Source organism: Pseudophryne corroboree, chromosome 2, assembly GCF_028390025.1.
Source record: "Pseudophryne corroboree isolate aPseCor3 chromosome 2, aPseCor3.hap2, whole genome shotgun sequence".
NCBI classification, from domain to species: domain Eukaryota; kingdom Metazoa; phylum Chordata; class Amphibia; order Anura; family Myobatrachidae; genus Pseudophryne; species Pseudophryne corroboree.
The window spans coordinates 445619257-445633474 of NC_086445.1; the positions used below are offsets into that span (position 1 = coordinate 445619257).

Genomic DNA, 14218 nt, shown 5'->3' on the forward strand with positions numbered 1-14218 from the left:
CTCATGAAGTTAGCAGAATCCTGAATATATTGCAGGAACGTTAGAAGATCGTCCTGAGGCATAGTCTGAAAACCCTCTATGATATTACCGGTCCATTTAACAATGGCCCTTGTGATCAAACCACAAGCAATGGTGGGTCTCTGTGCCACTCCCAGTGCAGCGTAAATTGATTTGAGCATAGTTTCAATTATACGATTAGCAGGGTCCTTTAAGGAGATAGCATCAGGTACAGGCAGTACAATCTTACGTGACAGGCTGGATACAGAGTTATCCGCTTCCCTGCTTGCAGCCTAGACTGTGATGCAGCAGGAAATGGCACCTCTGAGCCGCTGGTCCCATTCTCCGGGAAGCCCCTTAATGGCGTGCAGTGTCCCTGTATTTTATACCAGCTTTAAGTCTCACAGATTTACAGAAAACGGGGTTAAAACCCCTTTTCTGTGTCAGCATCAGTGTGGCTCTCTGCAGCAGGCACCGCAGCGCCGTGCCACCATCTGAACCGGGGACCCGCTAACCAGGACCCCGGTTCCAGTACTCACCAACCCAGCGTCTTCAGCTCTGTTAGGGGTGGCGGCATGCTGTTGGAGTGCAGGCTGACCCTGGGGGAGAGCGAAACACCTCAGGAGCTAGCGTCCTGTCAGCGGAGATCCAGACCATTAACCGTTCAAGAGGTTGGTGCCGATCCTGCTCCCAGTATCCCCTAAACCAGGGGTGTCCAACCTTTCACCTTCCCTGGGCCACATTAGAAGATGAAAATTTGGTTTGGGCCGCACATAAAATAAAACAGTAACGATACCTGATCATCCAAAAAAACCATAGAAAACATAGTTAACATATACGGGGAATAATAAATCCTGCAGAGAGATGGCGGCCTACGCAGCAGTTAAAAGCCGCCATCAATCACGGCAAAAATGAGCTAATTTATTGCAGGTCGGAGCCCACCGGGTGTTTCATTAGGTCCCCGGTGGGCCAGTCCGACCCTGCAAAACAGTGGAGGAGCGCTGCGCGATAGTGATGGCCGCAGCGCAATACAGTTCAACCGGCTCACCTACACTCTGCACAGGCAGCAAGATGTGGCCTGTAGGAGCTTCTAAAATGGACGGGGGGCAGGTGAAGCTGGCGTCACTTTTGTGACGCGCTCACCCATACTTCGCACAGGCTGCAAGATGTGGCCTCTCGGAGCTAATATAATGGATGGTGCGGGTGAAGCGCGCTGGCGTCACCGTTGTGACGTGCCCCGGCCGCATTCCGGCCACAAGCGCCGGCAGTGTAACTTGAAACTTTAGAATTTCTTAAAAAATAAAAAATTGCACTGAGCCGCATTACTAGCTGGCCCGGGCCGCGGGTTGGATAAGCCTGCCATAAACCGTTAGAGAAATATACAGAGCTGTACGTGTTAGGATCCTACTCTGTGCATTAGGATGCGACAAGCACCCATTTTGTGTCATCGCTTCTAGGCATAATCTATTCCAGCCAAGGTACTCCTATGTAGTGCACCAAAGACGGTGCCTCATCTGGTACCCCTCATGGGTGAAATATATAACCTGTGGACTTTATTTCGCCAAATGATTGGGCCAACCCTGCATTATGCAACTTTTCTAGGTTTTCCTTTTATAGTCTTGGGTGGTTTTTCGACTTGTTGTAAACGCAATCTTTTGTACCATGTGCTATGTTTTTTGAGGTCTGCAAAGCGCATCACATTCCTATGAGAAAATGAGCATTATATAAATAAATTACACTATATTGGGTGATGGATAGTGTTCTGCGTTACACATTTCTACCAATAGGATTTTGGACACTACAACAACTTAAAAGGATTTATTGCACACATTAAAAACTGCTCATACATGTTCCCCAATGTGGTTATTAGGCCACCATCATACGCCTCCATTATCTCACATAAATCCAAAAAGAAGATAGAAATTGTGACATTTTGATGATGAAACCTTATTATAGTATAACCTATAAATTCAGAAAACATTGCAGATTTTATATCCCACTGTTTAAACAGTGCATAGTTTGTTACTATTAATGTGTGTGTGTAAAAAAAAAAAAAAAAAAAAAAAAAAAATCTGCATTGCATTTTAAATTACACAGCAGAGGAATGGTTGTTGGAGTTACGCCACCCTATTTTGTGCATTATTTGTGAGGGGGACACTGGCACAGACTTACAGTATCAACACTTCGCGTCTGTGCTTGCAAACAGCAATAAATTCCATACATATTAAAAAGGAAAATACTAATAAACACACACCAACTGTTAAGAAGCAATACAGAATTCTGCACAGTCCAGTTGGCAAGCACTGGTTTCCCCATTTCCAGTTTTTGTGTCCTTGGGTCCAAGAGCTTCAAGTACCAATGCAAACAAAACCTCAACTCAGAGGCACTGGTGGGAAAATTAAAGTTTCCTTGGGTCATTGAATGGATTATAAAGTGCTTCCTGTTCTGGAGAACTGAAACGTTAGCTCTGAAAACAGGGACAATGTGCATTCCAGAAGTTATAAAAAAAAGTTCAGCTCCCAATAGCCATGTTTCCCTGGACATCTGTTTTATTAACCTCCAAGCCGTTGTCCTTCTCCCCAAGCAAAACCCCCAGGACGATCTTCTGGCAGTGGGTTGTAATTTGGGTCTTCGTCTGGAGTATCAAATATTGCTTTCCTGTAAATTACATTCTATGTAAGTATAAAACCCAATTAACAAATAAAAACATCAGACATGCACAAGTGGTAAACTATAATAAAACATGTTCTAAGTCTTAAGAGATGACTATAGACTTATTTTAGATTTAGCTTATAATGTAATACCACTTCTTGGAATAAAAAATAAGAATTTTCTCACCGGTAATTCTATTTCTCGTAGTCCGTAGTGGATGCTGGGAACTCCGTAAGGACCATGGGGAATAGACGGGCTCCGCAGGAGACTGGGCACTAAAGAAAAGATTAGGTACTATCTGGTGTGCACTGGCTCCTCCCTCTATGCCCCTCCTCCAGACCTCAGTTAGGGAAACTGTGCCCGGAAGAGCTGACATTACAAGGAAAGGATTTTTGGAATCCAGGGTAAGACTCATACCAGCCACACCAATCACACCGTACAACTTGTGATAACCTTACCCAGTTAACAGTATGAACAACAACTGAGCCTCACTCAACGGATGGCTCATAACAATAACCCTTATTTAAGCAATAACTATATACACGTATTGCAGAAAGTCCGCACTTGGGACGGGCGCCCAGCATCCACTACGGACTACGAGAAATAGAATTACCGGTGAGTAAATTCTTATTTTCTCTGACGTCCTAGTGGATGCTGGGAACTCCGTAAGGACCATGGGGATTATACCAAAGCTCCCAAGCGGGCGGGAGAGTGCGGATGACTCTGCAGCACCGAATGAGCAAACACAAGGTCCTCCTCAGCCAGGGTATCAAACTTGTAAAACTTTGCAAAGGTGTTTGAACCCGACCAAGTAGCCGCTCGGCAAAGCTGTAAAGCCGAGACCCCCTCGGGCAGCCGCCCAAGAAGAGCCCACCTTCCTTGTGGAATGGGCTTTTACTGATTTTGGATGCGGCAATCCAGCCGCAGAATGAGCCAGCTGAATCGTACTACAGATCCAGCGAGCAATAGTTTGCTTTGAAGCAGGAGCACCCAGCTTGTTGGGTGCATGCAGGATAAACAGCGAGTCAGTCTTCCTGACTCCAGCCGTTCTGGAAACATATTTTCAAAGCCCTGACTACGTCCAGCAACTTGGAGTCCTCCAAGTCCCGAGTAGCCGCAGGCACCACAATAGGTTGGTTCAAATGAAACGATGATACCACCTTTGGGAGAAATTGGGGACGAGTCCTCAATTCTGCCCTGTCCATATGGAAGATCAGATATGGGCTTTTACATGACAAAGCCGCCAATTCCGACACACGCCTAGCCGATGCTAAGGCCAACAGCATGACCACTTTCCACGTGAGATATTTTAGTTCCACGGTCTTAAGTGGCTCAAACCAGTGGGATTTCAGGAAATCCAACACAACGTTAAGATCCCAGGGTGCCACTGGTGGCACAAAAGGGGGCTGAATATGCAGCACTCCCTTGACAAATGTCTGAACCTCAGGCAGTGAAGCCAGTTCTTTTTGAAAGAAAATGGATAGGGCCGAAATCTGGACCTTTATGCACCCCAATTTTAGGCCCATAGTCACCCCTGACTGTAGGAAGTGCAGGAATCGACCCAGCTGGAATTCCTCTGTAGGGGCCGTCCTGGCCTCACACCAAGCAACATATTTTCGCCATATACGGTGATAAAGGCTAGGAAGGACGTGACCGCAAAGCATTATCAGCGTAGAAATAACTTCATCCGGAATGCCTTTTTCCGCTAGGATCCGGCGTTCAACCGCCATGCCGTCAAATGCAGCCGCGGTAAGTCTTGGAACAGACAGGGCCCTTGTTGCAGCAGGTCCCGTCTGAGAGGCAGAGGCCATGGGTCCTCTGTGCGCATTTCTTGCAGTTCCGGGTACCAAGTCCTTCTTGGCCAATCCGGAACAATGAGTATTGTTCTTATTCCTCTCTTTCTTACTATTCTCAGTACCTTGGGTATGAGAGGAAGAGGAGGAAACACATATACCGACTGGTACACCCACAGTGTCACTAGGGCGTCCACAGCTATCGCCTGAGGGTCCCTTGACCTGGCGCAATATCTTTTTAGCTTTTTGTTGAGGCGGGACGCCATCATGTCCACCTGTGGCAGTTCCCATCGCTTTGTAATCTGTGTGAAGACTTCGTGATGAAGTCCCCACTCTCCCGGGTGGATGTCGTGTCTGCTGAGGAAGTCTGCTTCCCAGTTGTCCACTCCCGGAATGAACACTGCTGACAGTGCTTGCACGTGATTCTCCGCCTACCGAAGAATCTTTGTGGCTTCCGCTATTGCCATCCTGCTTCTTGTGCCGCCCTGGCGGTTTACATGGGCGACCGCCGTGATGTTGTCTGACTGAATCAGCACTGGCCGGTTTCGAAGCAGGGGCTCTGCTTGACTCAGGGCGTTGTAAATGGCCCTTAGTTCCAGTATATTTATGTGTAGAGAAGTCTCCAGACTTGACCACAGCCCTTGGAAGTTTCTTCCCTGAGTGACTGCCCCCCATCCTCGGAGGCTTGCATCCGTGGTCACCAGGACCCAGTCCTGTATGCCGAACCTGCGGCCCTCGAGAAGGTGAGCACTCTGCAGCCACCACAGAAGAGACACCCTGGCCCTTGGGGACAGGATGATCAGCCGATGCATCTGAAGATGCGATCCGGACCACTTGTCCAACAGATCCCACTGAAAGATCCTTGCATGGAACCTGCCGAAGGGAATTGCTTCGTATGAAGCCACCATCTTTCCCAGGACTCGCGTGCAGTGATGCACAGATACCTGTTTTGGTTTCAGGAGGTCCCTGGCCAGAGATGCTAATTCCTGGGCCTTCTCCACCGGGAGAAACACCTTCTTCTGTTCTGTGTCCAGAATCATGCCCAGGAAAAGCAGACGCGTCGTAGGAATCAGCTGCGACTTTGGAACATTCAGAATCCAGCCGTGCTGTTGCAACACTTCCTGAGAGAGTGCTACGCTGATCAACAACTGCTCTCTGGACCTCGCCTTTATGAGGAGATCGTCCAAGTACGGGATAATTATAACTCCCTTCTTCCGAAGGAGTATCATCATTTCGGCCATTACCTTGGTAAAAATCCTTGGTGCCGTGGACAGGCCAAACGGCAACGTCTGGAACTGGTAATGACAGTCCTGTACCACAAACCTGAGGTACTCCTGGTGAAGTTGGTAAATGGGGACATGCAAGTAAGCATCCTTGATGCCCAGCGACACCATAAAATCCCCCTCTTCCAGGCTTGCAATAACCGCTCTGAGCGATTCCATTTTGAACTTGAATTTCTTTATATAAGTGTTCAAGGATTTTAAATTCAGAATGGGTCTCACCGAACCGTCCGGTTTCGGTACCACAAACATTGTGGAATAGTAACCCCATCCCTGTTGAAGGAGGGGGACCCTGATAATCACTTGCTGGAGGTACAGCTTGTGAATTGCCGCCAGTACTACCTCCCTTTCCATGGGGGAAGCTGGCAAGGCTGATTTGAGGTAACGGCAGGGGGGAGTCGCTTCGAATTCCAGCTTGTATCCCTGAGATACAATTTGTACAGCCCAGAGATCCACCTGTGAGCAAACCCACTGGTTGCTGAAGTTTCGGAGACGCGCCCCCTCCGCACCTGGCTCCGCCTGTGGAGCCCCAACGTCATGCGGTGGACTTAGTGGAAGCAGGGGAGGACTTTTGTTCCTGGGAACTGGCTGCATGGTGCAGCTTCTTACCTCTACCCCTGCCTCTGGCAAGAAAGGATGCGCCCCTGACCCTCTTCTCTTTCTGAGAACGAAAGGACTGCATTTGATAATACGGTGCTTTCTTAGGCTGTGAGGAAACCTGAGGCAAGAAAGTCGACTTTCCAGCTGTTGCTGTGGACACGAGGTCCGATAGACGTCCCTAAACAATTCCTCACCCTTATAAGGCAAAACCTCCATGTGTTTTTTAGAATCAGCATCTCCTGTCCATTGCTGAGTCCATAAGACCATGCTGGCAGAAATGGACATAGCATTAATTCTAGAGCCCAGCAGGCAAATGTCCCTCTGAGCATCCCGCATATATAAGACAACGTCTTTTATATGGCCCAGGGTTAGCAAAACAGTATCCCTGTCGAGGGAATCTATGTCGTCTGACAGAGTATCTGTCCATTGCTGCTACAGCACTACACATCCAGGCAGAAGCAATAGCAGATCTCAGTAGAGTACCAGAGTGTTTATACACTGACTTCAGGATAGCTTCCTGCTTTCTATCCGCAGGCTCCTTTAGGGCGGCCGTATCCCGAGACGGCAGGGCCACCTTTTTAGATAAGCGTGTCAGCGCCTTGTCCACCCTAGGGGATGTTTCCCAACGTAACCTGTCCGTTGACGGGAAAGGTTACGCCATCAGTAACCTCTTAGAAATCACTAGTTTCTTATCAGGGGAACTCCACGCTTCTTCACATAATTCATTTAATTCATCAGATGGGGGAAAAGTCACTGGCTGCTTTTTCTCCCCAAACATATAAACCCTCTTGGTATTAACAGGGTTAATCTCAGAAATGTGTAATACATCTTTCATTGCAATAATCATGCATCGGATGGCCTTGGTCATTTTAGACTGTAAATGTGCCTCATCATCGTCGACACTTGAGTCGGACTCCGTGTCGACATCTGTGTCAACCATCTGAGATAGAGGGCGTTTATGAGCCCCTGACGGTTTCTGAGTCGCCTGGGCAGGCGCGGGCTGAGACCCCGGCTGTCCCAAGGCTGCAGCGTCATCAAACCTTTTATGTAAGGAGCTTACATTGTCGTTTAAGACCTTCCACATATCCATCCAATCAGGTGTCGGCCCCGACGGGGGCGACACCACACTTATCTGCCCTTGCTCCGCCTCCACGTAACCCTCATCAAATATGTCGACACAGCCGTACCGACACACCGCACACACACAGGGAATGCTCAGACTGAGGACAGGACCCCACAAAGTCCTTTGGGGAGACAGAGAGAGAGTATGCCAGCACACACCACAGCGCTATATAACAGGGATTTTCACTTATAATAAGTGATTACCCAATAGCTGCCTTATAATAAGATTTTACTTACCGATAAATCTATTTCTCGTAGTCCGTAGTGGATGCTGGGACTCCGTAAGGACCATGGGGATATAGCGGCTCCGCAGGAGACAGGGCACAAAATAAAAGCTTAAGGATCAGGTGGTGTGCACTGGCTCCTCCCCCTATGACCCTCCTCCAAGCCTCAGTTAGGATACTGTGCCCGGACGAGCGTACATAATAAGGAAGGATATTGAATCCCGGGTAAGACTCATACCAGCCACACCAATCACACCGTACAACTTGTGATCTGAACCCAGTTAACAGTATGATAAACGCAAAGGAGCCTCTGAAAAGATGGCTCACAACAATAATAACCCGAATTTTTGTAACAATAACTATATACAAGTATTGCAGACAATCCGCACTAGGGATGGGCGCCCAGCATCCACTACGGACTACGAGAAATAGATTTATCGGTAAGTAAAATCTTATTTTCTCTGACGTCCTAGTGGATGCTGGGACTCCGTAAGGACCATGGGGATTATACCAAAGCTCCCAAACGGGCGGGAGAGTGCGGATGACTCTGCAGCACCGAATGAGAGAACTCCAGGTCCTCCTCAGCCAGGGTATCAAATTTGTAGAATTTAGCAAACGTGTTTGCCCCTGACCAAGTAGCTGCTCGGCAAAGTTGTAAAGCCGAGACCCCTCGGGCAGCCGCCCAAGATGAGCCCACCTTCCTTGTGGAATGGGCTTTTACTGATTTTGGCTGTGGCAATCCTGCCACAGAATGTGCAAGCTGAATTGTACTACAAATCCAACGAGCAATCGTCTGCTTAGAAGCAGGAGCACCCAGCTTGTTGGGTGCATACAGGATAAACAGCGAGTCAGATTTTCTGACTCCAGCCGTCCTGGAAACATATATTTTCAAGGCCCTGACAACGTCAAGCAACTTAGAGTCCTCTAAGTCCCTGGTAGCCGCAGGTACCACAATAGGTTGGTTCATGTGAAATGCAGAAACCACCTTAGGTAGAAATTGAGGACGAGTCCTCAATTCCGCCCTGTCAGAATGAAATATCAAGTAAGGGCTTTTATATGATAAAGCCGCCAATTCTGACACACGCCTGGCTGAAGCCAAGGCTAACAGCATCGACACCTTCCATGTGAGATATTTTAAGTCCACCGTGGAAAGTGGTTCAAACCAATGTGACTTTAGAAAACTCAACACCACATTGAGATCCCAAGGTGCCACTGGAGGCACAAAAGGAGGCTGTATGTGCAGCACCCCTTTTACAAATGTCTGAACTTCAGGTACTGAAGCCAGTTCTTTCTGGAAGAAAATCGACAGGGCCGAAATTTGAACCTTAATGGACCCTAATTTTAGGCCCATAGACAGTCCTGTTTGCAGGAAACGACCCAGTTGAAATTCCTCTGTAGGGGCCTTCTTGGCCTCACACCACGCAACATATTTACGCCAAATGCGGTGATAATGTTTTGCGGTTACGTCCTTCCTGGCTTTGACCAGAGTAGGGATGACTTCTTCTGGAATGCCTTTTTCCCTCAGGATCCGGCGTTCAACCGCCATGCCGTCAAACGCAGCCGCGGTAAGTCTTGGAACAGACAAGGCCCCTGCAGTAGCAGGTCCTTTCTTAGAGGTAGAGGCCACGGTTCGTCCGTGAGCATCTCTTGAAGTTCCGGGTACCAAGTCCGTCTTGGCCAATCCGGAACCACGAGTATAGTTCTTACTCCTCTCCTTCTTATGATTCTCAGTACTTTTGGTATGAGAGGCAGAGGAGGGAACACATACACTGACTGGTACACCCACGGCGTTACCAGAGCGTCCACTGCTATTGCCTGAGGGTCCCTTGACCTGGCGCAATATCTGTCCAGTTTTTTGTTTAGACGTGACGCCATCATGTCCACCTTTGGTTTTTCCCAACGGTTTACAATCAGGTGGAAGACTTCTGGGTGAAGTCCCCACTCTCCCGGGTGAAGGTCGTGTCTGCTGAGGAAGTCTGCTTCCCAGTTGTCCACTCCCGGAATGAATACTGCTGACAGTGCTATCACATGATTTTCCACCCAGCGAAGAATCCTTGCAGCTTCTGCCATTGCCCTCCTGCTTCTCGTGCCGCCCTGTCTGTTTACGTGGGCGACTGACGTGATGTTGTCCGATTGGATCAACACCGCCTGACCCTGAAGCAGAGGTTTTGCTTGACTTAGGGCATTGTAAATGGCCCTTAGTTCCAGAATGTTTATATGAAGAGACGTTTCCAAGCTTAACCACAGGCCCTGGAAATTCCTTCCCTGTGTGACTGCTCCCCAGCCTCTCAGGCTGGCATCCGTGGTTACCAGGATCCAATCCTGAATGCCAAATCTGCGGCCCTCTAGTAGATGAGCACTCTGCAGCCACCACAGAAGAGACACCCTTGTCCTTGGCGACAGGGTTATCCGCTGATGCATCTGCAGATGCGATCCGGACCATTTGTCCAGTAGATCCCACTGAAATGTTCTTGCATGGAATCTTCCGAATGGAATCGCTTCGTAAGAAGCCACCATTTTCCCCAGGACCCTCGTGCACTGATGCACTGAGACCTGTCCTGGTTTTAGGAGGTTCCGGACTAGCTCGGATAACTCCCTGGCCTTCTCCTCCGGGAGAAACACCTTCTTCTGGACTGTGTCCAGAATCATTCCTAGGAACAGTAGACGTGTCGTTGGAATCAGCTGCGATTTTGGAATATTTAGAATCCACCCGTGCTGACGTAACACTACCTGAGATAGTGCTACTCCGACTTCTAACTGTTCCCTGGATCTTGCCCTTATCAGGAGATCGTCCAAGTAAGGGATAATTGAAATGCCTTTTCTTCGTAGAAGAATCATCATTTCGGCCATTACCTTGGTAAAGACCAGAGGTGCCGTGGACAATCCAAACAACAGCGTCTGAAACTGATAATGACAGTTTAGTACTACAAACCTGAGGTACCCTTGGTGAGAAGGGTATATCGGGACGTGGAGATAAGCATCTTTGATGTCCAGAGACACCATATAGTCCCCTTCTTCCAGGTTCGCTATCACTGCTCTGAGTGACTCCATCTTGAATTTGAACCTTTTTATGTAAGTGTTCAAGGATTTCAGATTTAAAATTGGTCTCACCGAGCCGTCCGGCTTCGGTACCACAAACAGCGTGGAATAATACCCCTTTCCTTGTTGCAGGAGGGGTACCTTGATTATCACCTGCTGGGAATACAGCTTGTGAATGGCTTCTAGAACTGCCTCCCTGTCGGAGGGAGACTTTGGTAAAGCAGACTTCAGGAAACGATGAGGGGGAAACGCCTCGAATTCCAGTTTGTACCCCTGCGATACTACCTGTAGAATCCAGGGATCCACTTGCGAGTGAGCCCGCTGCGCGTTGAAATTTTTGAGACGGGCCCCCACCATATCTGAGTCTGCTTGTAAAGCCCCAGCGTCATGCTGAAGACTTGGCAGAAGCAGGGGAGGGCTTCTGCTCTTGGGAAGCGGCTGCATGGTGCAGTCTTTTTCCTCTTCCTCTGCCCCGGGGCAGAAAGGAGTGGCCTTTTGCTCGCTTGTACTTATGGGAACGAAAGGACTGAGATTGAAAAGACGGTGTCTTTTTCTGCTGATGTGGAGTGACCTGGGGTAAAAAGGTGGATTTTCCAGCCGTTGCCGTGGCCACCAGGTCCGATAGACCAGCCCCAAATAACTCCTCCCCTTTATACGGCAATACTTCCATGTGCCGTTTGGAATCCGCATCCCCTGACCACTGTCGCGTCCACAACGCTCTTCTGGCAGAGATGGACATAGCACTTACTCTTGATGCCAGGGTGCAAATATCCCTCTGTGCATCACGCATATATAATAATGCATCCTTTAAATGTTCTATAGTTAACAAAATATTGTCCCTATCCAGGGTATCAATATTCTCAGTCAGGGAATCCGACCATGCGACTCCAGCACTGCACATCCAGGCTGAGGCGATTGCTGGTCGCAGTATAACACCAGTATGTGTGTATATACTTTTTAGGATATTTTCCAGCCTTCTATCAGCTGGTTCTTTGAGGGTAGCCGTATCAGGAGACGGTAACGCTACTTGTTTAGATAAACGTGTGAGCGCCTTATCTACCCTAGGGGGTGTTTCCCAACGCGCCCTAACCTCTGGCGGGAAAGGATATAATGCTAATAATTTTTTAGAAATTAGCTGTTTTTTATCGGGAGAAACCCACGCTTTTTCACACACCTCATTTATTTCCTCTGACTCAGGAAAAAATATTGGTAGTTTTTTCTCACCCCACATAATACCCTTCTTTGTGGTACTTGTAGTGTCAGAAAGGTTCAATGCCTCTTTCATTGCCGTGATCATGTAACGTGTGGCCCTACTGGACATTACGTTTGTCTCGTCACCGTCGACACTAGACTCAGTATCTGTGTCGACCCACTGAGGTAACGGGCGTTTTAGCGCCCCTGACGGTGTCTGAGACGCCTGGACAGGCACTAACTGATTTGCCGGCTGTCTCATGTCGTCAACAGTTTTTTGCAAATTGCTGACATTATCACTTAATTGTTTAAATACAATCATCCAGTCAGGTGTCGACTCCCTAGGGGGTGACATCACCAACGCAGGCAACTGCTCCGCCTCCACATAATTTTCCTCCTCATACATGTCGACACACGCGTACCGACACACAGCACACACACACCGGGAATGCTCTGATAGAGGACAGGACCCCACTTAGCCCTTTGGAGAGACAGAGGGAGAGTCTGCCAGCACACACCCAGCGCTATATATATATATACAGGGATAACCTTATATAAGTGTTATTCCCTTATAGCTGCTGTTAATTATTGTTATTTGCTGCCAACAATGCCCCCCCTTCTCTTTTTTACCCTGATTCTGAAGCAGGACTGCAGGGGAGAGTCAGGGAGCCGTCCTTCCAGCGGAGCTGTGAAGGAAAATGGCGCTTGTGTGCTGAGGAGATAGGCTCCGCCCCTTCACGACGTCCTTATCTCCCGCTTTTTTGTGTAAAATGGCAGGGGATTAAAATACATCCATATAGCCCAGGAGCTATATGTGATGTATTCTGTTTTGCCACCTAAGGTATTCTGTTATATTGCGTCTCAGGGCGCTCCCCCCCCAGCGCCCTGCACCCTCAGTGACCGGAGTGTGAAGTGTGCTGAGAGCAATGGCGCACAGCTGCGGTGCTGTGCGCTACCTTAGTCTGAAGACAGGATGTCTTCTGCCGCCGATTTCACCGGACCTCTTCGTCTCTTCTGGCTCTGTAAGGGGGACGGCGGCGCGGCTCCGGTGACCCATCCAGGCTGAACCTGTGATCGTCCCTCTGGAGATAGTGTCCAGTAGCCTAAGAAACCCGATCCACTCTGCACTCAGGTGAGTCCGTTTCTTCTCCCCTTAGTCCCACGATGCAGTGAGCCTGTTGCCAGCAGGACTCACTGAAAATAAAAAAACCTAACTAAACTTTTATTCTAAGCAGCTCAGGAGAGCCACCTAGATTGCACCCTTCTCGGCCGGGCACAAAAATCTAACTGAGGCTTGGAGGAGGGTCATAGGGGGAGGAGCCAGTGCACACCACCTGATCCTTAAGCTTTTATTTTGTGCCCTGTCTCCTGCGGAGCCGCTATATCCCCATGGTCCTTACGGAGTCCCAGCATCCACTAGGACGTCAGAGAAATGTTTTATTTGCGCCTAAATTTATGTGCCCCCCCTCTCTTTTTTACCCTTCTTGTACCTGGATACTGCAGGGGAGAGCCTGGGGAGCTGCTTCCAGCGGAGCTGTGAAGAGAAAATGGCGCTGGTGTGCTGAGGAAGAAGGCCCCGCCCCCTCAGTGGCAGGCTTCTGTCCCGCTTTCTGTGTAAAAAAATGGCGTTTTTTTTTTTTTTTACATATATACAGTGCCAGACTGTATATATGTATTTTTATTGCCAAAAGGTACTTCAATTGCTACCCAGGGCGCCCCCCCCCCTAGCGCCCTGCACCCTACAGTGACCGGAGTGTGTAAGTGTGCTGGGAGCAATGGCGCACAGCTGCGATGCTGCGCGCTACCTTAAATGAAGACAGGAGTATTCTGCCGCCGATTTCGTCGTCTTCAAGCTTCTGTTCTTCTGGTTCTGCGAGGGGGGCGGCAGCGCGGCTCCGGGAACGGACGATCGAGGACAGGTGCCTGTGTTCGAACCCTCTGGAGCTAATGGTGTCCAGTAGCCTAAGAAGCACAAGCTAGCTGCAAGCAGGTAGGTTTGCTTCTCTCCCCTTAGTCCCACGTAGCAGTGAGTCTGTTGCCAGCAGAAGCTCTCTGAAAATAAAAAACCTAATAAATACTTTCTTTACTAGTAAGCTCAGGAGAGCCCACTAGGAGCACCCAGCTCTGGCCGGGCACAGATTCTAACTGAGGTCTAAAGGAGGGGCATAGAGGGAGGAGCCAGTGCACACCAGATAGTACCTTATCTTTTCTTTAGAGTGCCCAGTCTCCTGCGGAGCCCGTCTATTCCCCATGGTCCTTACGGAGTTCCCAGCATCCACTAGGACGTCAGAGAAATCAGCAATTTAGTTAAATATAAGTG

General features: G+C 48.9%; 1 protein-coding gene across 3 annotated transcripts in view; it reads right to left on the minus strand.

Moving 5' to 3' along the window:
- Nucleotides 1–1800: 1800 nt before the first annotated feature.
- The window catches only part of DERL2 (derlin 2), a 70679-nt gene continuing 58261 nt past the window's right edge, over nucleotides 1801–14218 (minus strand). For all 3 annotated transcript variants that reach the window (XM_063953682.1, XM_063953681.1, XM_063953683.1), the window contains exon 7: nucleotides 1801–2655. In XM_063953682.1, the coding sequence (XP_063809752.1) occupies nucleotides 2550–2655 (106 nt within the window). In that variant the 3' untranslated portion in view covers nucleotides 1801–2549. The remainder of the gene's footprint in view (nucleotides 2656–14218) is intronic.